This window comes from Ursus arctos, unplaced genomic scaffold (assembly GCF_023065955.2).
Source record: "Ursus arctos isolate Adak ecotype North America unplaced genomic scaffold, UrsArc2.0 scaffold_22, whole genome shotgun sequence".
NCBI lineage: Eukaryota > Metazoa > Chordata > Mammalia > Carnivora > Ursidae > Ursus > Ursus arctos.
In genome coordinates this window covers 61,914,204-61,927,213 of record NW_026622897.1, presented here as the reverse complement: position 1 = coordinate 61,927,213, position 13,010 = coordinate 61,914,204, and the positions used below count along the sequence as shown (strand labels likewise).

Sequence of the window (13,010 nt, the reverse complement as noted above, 5' to 3'; positions counted from 1 at the left end):
CTCTCACAGCCTACTATAAAAAAAAATCTTACCTTGCATGATAACAAAGAGCCATAAAAACTTGCCAGTCATATTTTCACATATTAAACACATGATCATTTTATATTGGTTAAATTTTAAACCAACAATTAAAAAATGTTATTTAGTGCATAACAAACAGTAACATACAAAATACACAACTGCCCCAAAAGAAAAGAAATGGAGGGAAAGACTGTCTCTCCAAAGCCTCAAAAAGAAATCATTAATAGTTAGCTTCACTGACCTGGTCTATGCCACGCCCTTTGCATTGTAAAATGATGACCTCTAACAATTTTGCTGCGTGGCACTCTGCATCTTCTCCTGCAACTCCTGTAAGAACCTGATCAACACAGAAATATAAAACTGCAATGAGGCATCATGAAACCTTTAAATCAGAGAAGATCTGTCCTCTGTCTATAGTCTCTGGAGTTAAGATATTCTAATTAATATAAATGATTACAATATTCATTGTACAGACTATAATCTAAAGCAACTGTGAGGATCTGAAGTTGCTGCCTGGCTGTATCTCAGCAAATGCACATCTTGGTCTACATAATCGAATCACCTCCCCTATAAGTGCCATTCTGGACTACAGCCATGTTGAAAACCACTATCTTCTCATAGAACCATCGTAGCTAAAGTACCCTACCTTTCTTAGGGATACCAGGCTCTTATGTAAAGAAGTACAAAAAATATTAATAATAATAAGCTGACATTGCTAGGCAAGCCCTTTCTCTACACAAGTCTCATAAAATAAAAAAATAGTGTCATTGGACTGGGAGAGGAGGAAGAGGCAGCTTGCTGATGGCAAACGCTATTCCCAAACAAGAAATAAAAAACATGGACTCGACCTGCTACTTAGAGAACTCTAAAGTGTTATGGGTAACTTCTGGAAAAGAAAGTAGATGGTATAGATAGATATTACTGTTCCCAGAGTATTAACATAAATTATATAATTGACAATAAATAATGAATAGTATACCAGATAATGATTTTGTGACTAAGTGTTCAGAAAGAAAAGATATCAATGAAGACAAACCCCTCTAAAAACTCCATGGAGCAAAATTATTTTTTAAATGCCTAGTGTTAAAAAGCTAGCTGTGTCTCAGCACTGTTAGAAATGCAAATGTTACCCAATTATATTAACTTTGATTATCGAAGGACCCTAATTCAACAACTATATCCTCTCTTGTGTTAAGAAAATCATTAAAAAAATATATATATATGGCATACATTTACTTGTGATTTTCCAAGAAATGGCACAGTATTTCTGACTTTCATTTTAAGTAAACCCTTGGTTTTTACAATCTTGCTATTTACTAAATAATTTCTGTAAAGCCTCCATAAACCTGTAACCTCCAAGAATTTTCTTTATAAATTATCTTTATTTCTGATCCTTTCAAATATCTTTCAAATAAGTTCTTGATTCTTTCCTTCTTTTGATTCAATGGCTAGCAAAGAACTAGGCTAAGATAAGCTCCAGGCACTTTAAAAATCAAAAACACTTATAATGCTAATAAAATGTCAGGGCAGACAGGGGCACCTGTGTGGCTCAGTCAGCTCAGGTCATGATCCCCCTGGGATCATGCACCAAGTTGGGCTCCTTGCTCAGCAGGGAGTCCTGCTTCCCCCTCTGCTCCTCTAGTGCCCGCCCTCTCTCTCTCTCTGAAGTAAATAAATAAAAACTAAAAAAAAAAAAAAAAAAAAAAGAAAAAGTCAGGGCAGACAGAAGACAAGTATTTGTCAAAGCCATTACTGTGGCATATAGGAATCAGTCTTTTAATTTATAGCTTTTAAAGCCCTTATTCTGTCAGACCCATATAATGTGTTCACCACCATGTGTCATGTATCTTCACAATTTCATACTTATCACAACACCAGCCTCATGACATATATCCTTGTATTAACTAAAAATGACCTACCTTCTTACACATACTATATATCATTTCAAGATACTTGGTATCAGACAGAAGTGTGTCTGTATCAACTGTTACGTAATTATGGAGCAGAGGCATCATATCTGTATTAATAAAAAGCATAGAAGTATTAAAAAATGAATTAAACTAAAACATAAAAAAGTAATAAAAGTTAAATATCTTTACTAATATAAATGCTGTTTCTGAAAAATCTCCTTAGAAAAAGAAAGCAAATATGAGATTGTTTGGTCTGTAATAGTGTGTGTGTGTGTGTGTGTGTGTTTATGTGTATATAATGCAAAGAGTATTATCATATATTATACAAAAGACTGACAGGGGCAGGAGGGTGAGAATATGTGTTAAAGGAAACAAATCTAAAAGGATAACTAAATCAAAATATATAATGGAAATCAATGTTATCATCCTTGAGCATTAACTACAAGTGAAAACATCTAAAGAAGCACTTAGAATATTCAAAAGTACACGTTCAAGTGATATACTAAAAATAAATCAAAACAGGGAAATCTTCAGTAGTTCTATGTTGACTTGACTTACCTGTAAAGTAATCAAAGCCATCTTGCTGAAAAACCTCAAATACTAGAGGTAGCAACTGCCACATTTGCGGAGACACTTGTTGACACGTCAAACTATGTGCTAAAGAGAAGATCTCCTCATAGAATTCTAAAAGAGAGTATGGAGTCATTAGGACAATGATTGCTGATATGAAAAAGCAAGAAATTCTAAGCACAATTAGAGGTATATACCTAAGACATGCTGTTGTAAAACAGTTCCAATGACCTGTAAGCAGATTCCCTCAAGCTGCTGGGTTATCTAAAAGAGAAGAAAAACATTGTATGTAACTCCAGTGAATTAATAATGTATAATGCAATTCACTGCTTATTGAAATATAAAGTCAATATCTTAAATCATTTTAAATCTTTGTTTTGAAGTGACTCATTACAAAATTGTGGGTCAATGTGGAATTGAAATTTAATGAAATACCATTACGATTTAATGAAATACCATTCACAGTGAAACACACCCAAGGAATCACTTGCACAGTTTACCTAAAAAGTAAAGGAAAAATAATACCCTGGAAAATGTAAATAATAATGAAAATAAAGGAGCCATATCATTCTGCAGATAGATTACAGACCTTTCTGTGTTTAAATACAGATCAACTCAGCCCAGATGGAATTGAAAAGTCACTGTCAATGGCTTACAGAAAAATTACTTGAAAGAAGGCATTATTCATATCATTCCCACTAATTCTTAAGTCGCCTCTATTTATATAATTGTTAGATATAGTGAACCACACCCCAAGACCAAAAATACAAATTCCTCTTCAATTTTCAGTATGATCCTCATTCAGATCCCAAAACCCTGGAAACCATCAGAATGTTTGAAAAGTGGGGAAGGGAGACAAGATAAAATTTACTAACTGGATATAGAACTAGGACATCCATTTCAATTACATATACTTAAAACATTTTCAACTCTTCAAATATATTACAACTGATTTGTTAACCACAAACAGCTACAGAATTCCTCATGGCTTCTGCCTATCTCCAATTATAACACAGAACATAAATAGTTTACCAAAAATCTGTTGCAAAAGGCAATTTGCAGATAATCTGAAAACATGATTTATGGATATAAATATCTACACTGGAATTATAAACACCAAATTCAATACACTGGTTACTTCTAAGGGAAAGAAGTAGGGAAATGAGATTAGGAAGTGGTCCTGCAAGGGCTTTAATTATATTTATCTCAACTTTTTTTTTCTTACTGGAAATAAAGTCTAAAGGATATACTATAAAATGTAAAAAATCTAATAAATTCAGGTGGTAGTTAAAGGGTACTGGTTATAGTTTTCTGTTCTTTATCCTTTTCTCTATGTCTTGATTACTCCATTTTTAAAATTTCTCCATTTTTTGTTCAAAATCATTAGCCATCAGGGAAATTCAAATCAAAACCACACTGAGATACCACTTTACGCCAGTTAGAATGGCAAAAACTGACAAGGCAAGAAACAACAATTGCTGGAGAGGATGTGGAGAAAGGGGATCCCTCCTACATTGTTGGTGGGAATGCAAGTTGGTACAGCCACTCTGGAAAACAGTGTGGAGGTCCCTTAAAAAGTTAAATATTGAGCTACCCTATGACCCAGCCATTGCACTACTGGGTATTTACCCCAAAGATACAGACGTAGTGAAGAGAAGGGCCATATGCACCCCAATGTTCACAGCAGCATTGTCCACAATAGCCAAATCGTGGAAGGAAACGAGATGCCCTTCAACAGATGACTGGATTAAGAAGTTGTGGTCCATATATACAATGGAATATTACTCAGCTATCAGAAAGAACGAGTTCTCAACATTTGCTACAACATGGACGGCACTGGAGGAGATAATGCTAAGTGAAATAAGTCAAGCAGAGAAAGACAATTATCATATGGTTTCTCTCCTCTATGGAACATAAGAACTAGGAAGATCGGTAGGGGAAGAAAGGGATAAAGAAAGGGGGGGTAATCAGAAGGGGGAATGAAGCATGAGAGACTATGGACTCTGAAAAACAAACTGCGGGCTTCAGAGGGGAGGGGGGTGGGGGAATAGGATAGACTGGTGATGGGTAGTAAGAAGGGCACGTATTGCATGGTGCACTGGGTGTTATACGAAACTAATGAATCATCGAACTTTATATCAGAAACCAGGGATGTACTGTATGGTGACTAACATAATATAATAAAAAAACATTAAAGAAAGAAAATTCTCCGTTTTAAAAAATTCACGATTACAATTCTTTCTCAAAGACAATTGTAAGAGAAAATTAGAAAGATGATAGAAATGGTAACACAATAATATATACTTAACACCACTGACCTTTACACTTAAAAATGGGTGAGATAGTAAATTTTATGTTATGTGTAGTTTACCATCATTAAGAAACATTTTTTTTAATTAAAAAGAAAAACTAGAAAGGTGCCTGGGTGGTTCAGACAGTTAAACGTCCAACTCTTGTTTCTGGCTCAGGTCATGATCTCAGGGATTTGATGGGGCGTGTGGGTGGCTCAGTCAGTTAACGTGTCTGCCTTCGGCTCAGGTCATGATCCTGGAGTCCCAAGATCAAGCCCCGCATGTGCTTCTCCCTCTGCCCCTTCCCTCCATTAGTTCTCTCTCAAACAAATAAATAAAATCTTAAAAAAAAAAAAAAAAAAAAGATCTCAGGATTGTGAGATCGAGCCCTCCACTGGGCTCTGCGCTGGGCAAGGAGCCTACATAAGATTATCTTTCTCCCTCTGACATCCCCTTTGGAAAGAAAAAAAAGGAAAACTAGGAAGAAGATTTTTCTTAGGAATCACCACACTATTAGACCTGGATCTGAGAAAGGCAACCTAAGAGGCAGCCAGAATCTAGAGCCTTGAGGTAAGGATACGGTAATACAAATACCTCCTTCCTATTCCTTCTAATACTAAAGAACCTAAAATATTCATAAGATACCAATCTTCTCCTTACAAAAGGGAACTAGTTAAAAGATGGCACAATCAAGGTGCATGTCGAAGATAACCAGAGAATTAGATAAGCCAGAGCCTTCCAAAAAAGCATTAGGACAGTTGTTGAAAAATGGCTTTAAATTCCCTAAAACTTGGATTATTACCTGGATCAAAACCTTATAACACTGAATCACTTTACCTCTTTATGATCTTCAACTACACTCAGAAGTGTGTCGATGGTATTCAGGATTCCCATAGCAGTGACCGCTTTGTCATCACTTCCTTCTTCATCTGGCCCAGTCTGGATTACCTGATTAAATGTCATTGCCTAGATTCAAGAGAATATAATTTAGGCTTGCCATTATAGCAATATAAACACATTCTGGTCTAAAACTTAATTTTTAAAATGTTCTCACAGGGACAGCAAAACCAATCAATGTCACCAAACATTAATAATAATTAAGAGTCTGGGCTCTACAATCAAATGGTACTGGCACTTACTAGGTGACCTTAAGTTACCTGACCTGTTCCCTGACATTTCATATGAGAACTTATCATAGAGGTACTTCGAGGTTTAAATGAGGCAAGGCATAGAAAGTGCTTAATATTAAGAATATTTTTATTAATATTACTGGCTGACATTCAACAATGCCCAAATACAGGTAGGTATATTAATCAAGGTTTTTTGTTACAAAATTCAATTGTTTTCAAACTACTGAGAAGGATGGAGTCCTAACTAATAATCAGCTTATTTTAAATGCAATATACACATTTAATGAATGTTGCTATAATTATTCAAATATCCTTCCCCCATTTCAAAATCAGCTTTTCACAAAACGCTCTGCTTTTGCTTAAATCCACAGCAAATACCAAGAGCTAGATTCCTGAAACCTTGATACTCGGCAGGAATATAAACTGTATCAAATAAATTACCGTATGGGTATTATGAATGGTAATTGTCGGGGACATGTTCATACTTTCTATTACCCTTAAATTATTTACATTGTTAATTCTCAGAAGTTTGGGGCTATGTACAGTAAACAAAGGTCAACTACTGAATAACTACCGTTTATAAATTACATTAAAAAAAAACACACACAAAACATCTAGGGGTGCCTGAATGGCTCAGTCGGTTAAGCATATGACTCTTCGATTTCAGCTCAGGTCATGATCTCAGGGTGGTGAGTTCAAGCCCTGCACCCAGGCTCCACGCTGGGTATGGACCCTGCTTAAAATAATTTCTGCCTGCGCGCCTGGGTGGATCAGTTGTTAAGCCTCTGCCTTTGGCTCAGGTCATGATCCCGGGGTCCTGGAATGAAGCCCTGAATCCCACTCCCTGCTCAGTGGGTCTTCTTCTCCCTCTGTCCCTCCCCCCTTTTTTGTGTTCTCGCAAATCAATCAATCAATCAATCTGGAAAAAAAAAAAAGATTCTCTCTCCCTCTCCTGCGCTCTGCTCTCTCTTTAAAAAAACTATTTAGGGCATCTGGCTGGCTCAGTCATCATGTAACTCTTGATCTCAGGGTTGTAAGTTCAAGTTCCACATTGGGTGTACAGATTGCTTAAAAAAATAAAATCTTTGAGGGCACCTGGGTACCTCAGTTGGTTAAACGTCTGCCTTCAGCTCAGGTCATGTTCTCAGGGTCCTGGGATCAAGCCCCTGCATCAGGCTCTCCATTCAGAGGAAGCCGACTTCTCCCTCTGCCCTCTGTTCCCCCTGCTTGTGCCCTCCCTCTCTGTCAAATAAATAAATAAAATCTTAAAAAAAAAAAAACTTAGAAATTTTTTGAAAAAAATCCCTATTAATAACTATTACCTCTATTTCATCTTTTTTCCCCCTACTTCATCTTTAAGTTGGTTGTCCAAAGTAGTCCCAGAAAATCACACAAACAAAGCAGTCATGATCAACGTAGATAGTAGTTAAGAATGTGTGTTGTGGAGGCATATATTTCAGGTGTGAATCCCCAGCTCCATCCATTCTAGCTTGGGCAGGTTAATTAACCTTTTCATAGCTCACATTTGCTCTCAGTATATGAATATTCTTCATATAGGATTGTGTGAGAATTAAATGAGCTAGATATATGAACCAAATATATATATAAGGCATAGAACAGTACCTGATATACAGGAAGCCCTATGAAAATACTTGTTAGAAGCTTTAAGTAATGAATAAATGATTGGTTCAAGTAACGTACCAAATGCTGTGTCATTTCTACCGCAATAGGAGTAACTTCTTCACTATATTCACAGATCATTTTTTGAATTACATTGGTAAGATCATCATTTTCTGTTTCTCTTATTATATGAAGAAGAGCCTGCATTACAGGTCTGATGAATGGTGTAATATATTCTTTAGCTGTAAGAGAAAAAGAGAAAAAAAATTTGGCCAAAACCTCCTAAAACCTGATATAACATACATCAAACAATAAAAAATTGATACTTTCCCATAAAGGGGAAGACAATGTGTCAACTTTCTAGGATTATGCCTTGTACAATTATTTGTAAAAACACTGCACTAGTTTAGAGATATAAATCCTTTACCTTTTTCTTGATTGCTGATCAACACTTGAAGTGCAATGGCAGCTTCCACTTTCACAGGCATTTCCCTATCATCAATCAGACATCTTCGCGTCAGCTCTAAGGCCGTTTGCAGGTTCTGGTCACTTTTGAACTTTACTTCACAAAAATAGTGAAGGACCCAGCAAGCCTTTTATTAAAAGATGCAGTGAGTTACTACAGATATCCTACATTAAAATGCCCCAAGCTACAGTATCTCTACTCCAAAGTTCTGTGTGTGGGAATTTGGAGGCTGGCCAGTGGTAGATATGTCCAGAGACAACACTAGACCAGTACTATGATCCCAACTTACTCTTTGGCTGCATGATGTTTGTGTGAATAGCAAGATCTGAATGCAAAACACAGACAGACACTGCTATGAGACACAGATGAAAACTATGCACACATTACAGCAGCCACTTAAATATTTACATGAAACAGAAGTCTAAAATGAAATAAGGCTTTTACTAAGGTGAGCATTAAAAAGGTTCCACACAGAAGTCCACATAAGCAGTCATTCATTACAAAACATAAATGTATAATTGAATACAGGTTTAAAACATACCCTCGCTCTCATATAGCCTAGTTCACTGCTGAAAAGAGGGAATACGTGATTCTGCAACATGTATTCCATCTGATCTTTGTAGATCTTTTTCTGTAAATATAAACAACAATTATTCTTGAGAGAATTCCAAATATAATCATCTCAAATGCCAAATAAATACACTAATGTTAAAAATGACTATTACCAAAACATACATTTATTCTGATTCTTTGTACCTCAGGATCCACTATCCAATTTTCTCATTCTCAAACTTCACCATCAAAAAACACTGAATATCTTTTAACTTTTTACCTCATTTTCTTAGAAAGTATTTACACCAAATCTTACGGCAATCATGTCTGAGTAATGGGAGGGTGGTTAATTTTATTCCTTACCTTATAAAACTATTATAACAAAAAAAAAACTATTATAATGAAAAAAGCCTCACTGGAAAGGTTCTAAATGAATACAACACAGATTGAGAAAAGACCCTGCTTACAAGGTAATAATCTGGTTATCTAAAAAGATATTCTTGGGGCACCTGGGTGGCTCAGTCGATTAAGAGACTGCCTTCGGCTCAAGTCATAATCTCAGAGGCGCCTGGTGGCTCGGTGGGTTAAGTGTCCGACTTTTGATCTCAGCTCAGATCAAGTCATAATCTCAGGGTCTGGGGATCGTGCCTGTGTTGGGCTCCCTGCTCAGCGGGAAGTTTGGTTCTCCTTCTCTCCCTTGCCCCCCACCTTTGCTCATGCACTCTCACTCCCTCTCAAATTAATAAATGAAATCTTTAAAAAAATTTTTAAAAACTTAAAAATTTTTAAAATGCCATGGTTAAGGAACAAAAATATTCTCATGAATCTTAAAGTAGGGTCTTTTCTAAGTGGTAACAAGCTTTTAAGAAGAGTTTTTGGAACTGCATGTTGTATCAACATTAAAAATAAATGCTTGAAAAACTGAAGACTGAGACATGTGAACTAAATGCAATGTGGGATCCTGGACTGGATCATGGACCATAAAAAAGGACATTAGTGGGAAATCTTGCACAATGTGAAAGGGGTCTGTAAGATTAGTGAAAAGTATGCTATCAATATTAATTTCTTGGTTTTTGAATTGCAGTATGGCTATCTAAGATGCTAACATTAGGGGAAGGTGGATGAAGAGTAACAGAAACTATTTTTGCAATTTTTCTGTAAGTCCAGAATTACTTAAAAATAAGGAGTTAAAACAGAAAAATCTGAACTTGCCAAGAGAACTCACTAAAGATTCCCGCCTGCCATATAACAAAGAATCACTATCTTTAACTTATAAACTAACAAAAGGATGGGTGGACAGATATAAAAAAACTAAAATATAAACAAAATATACCTACAGATTAATGGTGATATGGAACAAGGTTCCTGGGAGTTGGATGATTCTGTGACTAAATATTTACTTACACTTTGTTACCATTTATTAATTTTTAAGCAAAATAAATTTCAGATCTTATTTATCAAGTCAGACATAATGTGCACAATTAAGTTGAGGTTCCTAACAATAAATCTTATCCAGGGTCATTACTAGAAATTTATGTCACAAAAGCATGATGTTCCTAGGCTATGAATAGATTGATTCATGTTTATAAATTTCCTTAAAGATAAATTTTTTGAAGGAAAAAACCACTATTTTACAATTATCTGACATGAAAATAACTTATGCAAAAGAAGTACGTTAAGCAAAAGCAGCAAAAGAAAATATAAACTGGACATAATTTCAGAATCTTATCAAAACTTGTACTTAAAAGGACATCAAGAAAGTCAAACGATAACCCCCAAAATACCTCAAATCATATATATGAAAAAGGTCTAACATTCAGAAGATACAAATACTCTTAACAAAAACTCTTAACGATTCAACAATGAAAGGACAAATAACCCAGCTAAAAAACAAAGGATTTGAATATACATTTCTCCAAAGAAATATACAGTAGCCAATATGCACATAAAAAAAAAAAAGCTTCTCTGTAACATTAGTCACCAGGGAAATGTAAATCAAAGCCACAATGAGGTACTATCTGACACCAACTAGGATGGCTACAATAAAAAGGTAATAATTGTTGGTGAGGACATAGAAACTGGAAGCCTCACATATTGCTGGTAAAAATATAAAACGACATAGCCACTTTGGAAAACAGTCTGGCAGTTTCTCAAAATATGACAGCAATTTGACTCCTAGGTATGTTATCCAAGGGAAATGAAAATATTATGTCCAGACAAAGATGTGTACATAAACAATCATAGCTTCAGTATTCATAATAGCCAAAAAATGGAAACAATGCAAGTGTACACCAACTGATGAATGCATAAATAAAATGTAGTATTATCAATACAATGGAACATTATTTGGCACCAAAAAGAAATGAAGTACTGACATGTGCCACAACATGGATGAACTTTGAAAATATTATGCTAAGTGAAAAAAGCCATTCCTTAAGAAGCACATGTTATATAGCATTCTCTTTACATGAAATGTCCAAAATGGATAAATTCATAAAGACAGAAAGTAGATTAGGGGTAGCCTAGGGCTGAGAAGTTTGGAAGAGAATGGAAAGTAACTGCTAATAGAGTTCCTTTTGGGGTTGATGGCTGCACAACTCTGTGACTATATTAAAAACCACTGAGTTACTCACTTCAAGGGGTACACAGTATGGTATGTCAACTGTATCTCAATAAAACTGTTATTAAACCACTACTTGCACACAGAAGAAGAAATACCTTCAGAAGTATTTCAGCTAAAGAACCAATCATATGCAGGGCTCCATCTTTTTTTCGAGGATCAGCATTTGGTTCTGTAAGAATCTGGTAGCAAAATCCCATTGTCTTTTGCAGTACCTAGATTAAAAAAGAAAAGTTACCACTTTATTGGATTTCCGAACAATCCTTAACAGCAACAAAAAGACAAAATGACTTACATGGCTAACATTAAAAGCTGAGTGTATATCTGAGCAAATTTTAAATATTAAAGCAAAAGTTCTCTATGTTAAATAACCTACCTCTTTCCTCTTGCTACAAGCTGTAAACAAAAGTGTCTGGGCAGCAGTGGTAGGGGAAATGAAATCTTCAAACACATCTAGAGAATAAATTTAAAATTAATACAAAAACCAGTAATTTCACTTTCTTCAACAAACATTTTCATGTAATTTACAAATGACACTCTGTAAAAAGTAAAGACCTTAAAATTTTGCTAAATGTTCATTCAAGGTATAAAAGGAACCCAGACTCCTATATAATTCTGCAATAGTCTAATTTCATGTCTTTTCAGCACAAATTAAATTTTAATCCATTAATTTCTCTTAATGATTATTTTCTTTCATACAAAACACAACTACTGTGAGAATTTTCACAATATGGTCACAAAAGTACAATCTACTACAAATACAAAAGATTTTGGTAGGAAGAAGGACTAATAGTCAGTCAAATTACAATCCTTTAGTTCAATGCAGAGACTCCATGTGACTCCAGCTTCCAATATACTTCTCAGTCCCACACATGATGACTGACATGGGATCCAGAAGTATAGTTCTGACACTTAGTGTTAAGGTGTAATCTTGAATTTCTAAGTTTTAGCATGTGCCAAAACCATATCTCCAGTAATTTTAACTTAATAACACTACTAGTTGTGTCCACTAAAAATGAAGATTATTATCAAATGCCTAATGAATAGACCCCAAATGTCTAAAAAAAAAAAAAAGGATAAATTACATTAAAACAACAAAGATTTTTCAGCACCAAAAGTGAGGCCTTAAGACACCCCTATATATACTATATAAAAACTTAGCTACTAACATATTTTGTTTCTATGAAAGTGAAAATTTACCAAACTTCATGCGTATATATTCATAAGGGTCTTCTTGCCAAAGTTCTTCATCAGCATCTGTATAGCACATCAATGGAAAAATAACATCTTGGATAATGCCCTGCAATTTAAAAGTTAAGAAAGTAACCTTAAGCCAGTCTTCAAATTTAAACCTTCAATTCCGGTTAAGTGCTAAAACAAAAGCAACCCAATAATACGTACTTTAAAGCTTAATATCAAACTTCAGTAATGATTCTCAGATCAACTATTAAGGTACATACTACTAGCCTTTGTGCAACAAATAATTATAAAATAAGACATATGTGTATATAGGTAGCAAATAAGTATTCTGAGAAAATACATTATGAAATTTTAGTCCATCAAATCCTACAGTTCCAAATAAAGCAAATAAATTACTCATCGAAATAGTACATAAGCTAATTACCCTCAAAACTAATCTGGTGAAATAGTCCTTGGTTTATTCCAAATTACAGGACTAAAATATTACAATCATAAGCTAGCACTAAGAATTTAAAGGCAAATTTTAATAGTTTTAGATTAAAAGGTAATCTGAATATTCACAAAATACCTTTCATTAAGTTTACATCAAGGTATTTTCTCATTTTCTTACTATACTATCAGAACAACAGC

General features: G+C 34.8%; 1 protein-coding gene and 1 non-coding gene across 2 annotated transcripts in view; both read right to left on the bottom strand.

Annotated features, from left to right (window-relative positions):
• Window positions 1-13,010, bottom strand: part of IPO7 (importin 7) — a 51,113-nt gene that overhangs the window by 6,295 nt on the left and 31,808 nt on the right. The window contains exons 10-20 of the mRNA XM_026486108.4: window positions 12,381-12,480; window positions 11,557-11,633; window positions 11,279-11,395; window positions 8,550-8,639; window positions 7,970-8,135; window positions 7,624-7,784; window positions 5,630-5,758; window positions 2,699-2,765; window positions 2,490-2,615; window positions 1,941-2,038; window positions 263-358 (exon numbers count right to left, since the gene is read on the bottom strand). Of these exons, the coding sequence (XP_026341893.1) occupies window positions 263-358; window positions 1,941-2,038; window positions 2,490-2,615; window positions 2,699-2,765; window positions 5,630-5,758; window positions 7,624-7,784; window positions 7,970-8,135; window positions 8,550-8,639; window positions 11,279-11,395; window positions 11,557-11,633; window positions 12,381-12,480 (1,227 nt within the window). The remainder of the gene's footprint in view (window positions 1-262; window positions 359-1,940; window positions 2,039-2,489; window positions 2,616-2,698; window positions 2,766-5,629; window positions 5,759-7,623; window positions 7,785-7,969; window positions 8,136-8,549; window positions 8,640-11,278; window positions 11,396-11,556; window positions 11,634-12,380; window positions 12,481-13,010) is intronic.
• Window positions 8,217-8,398, bottom strand: LOC113245884 (small nucleolar RNA SNORA23). Its single transcript, XR_003312826.1, has one exon. It is a non-coding gene; the product is annotated as a small nucleolar RNA SNORA23 (small nucleolar RNA).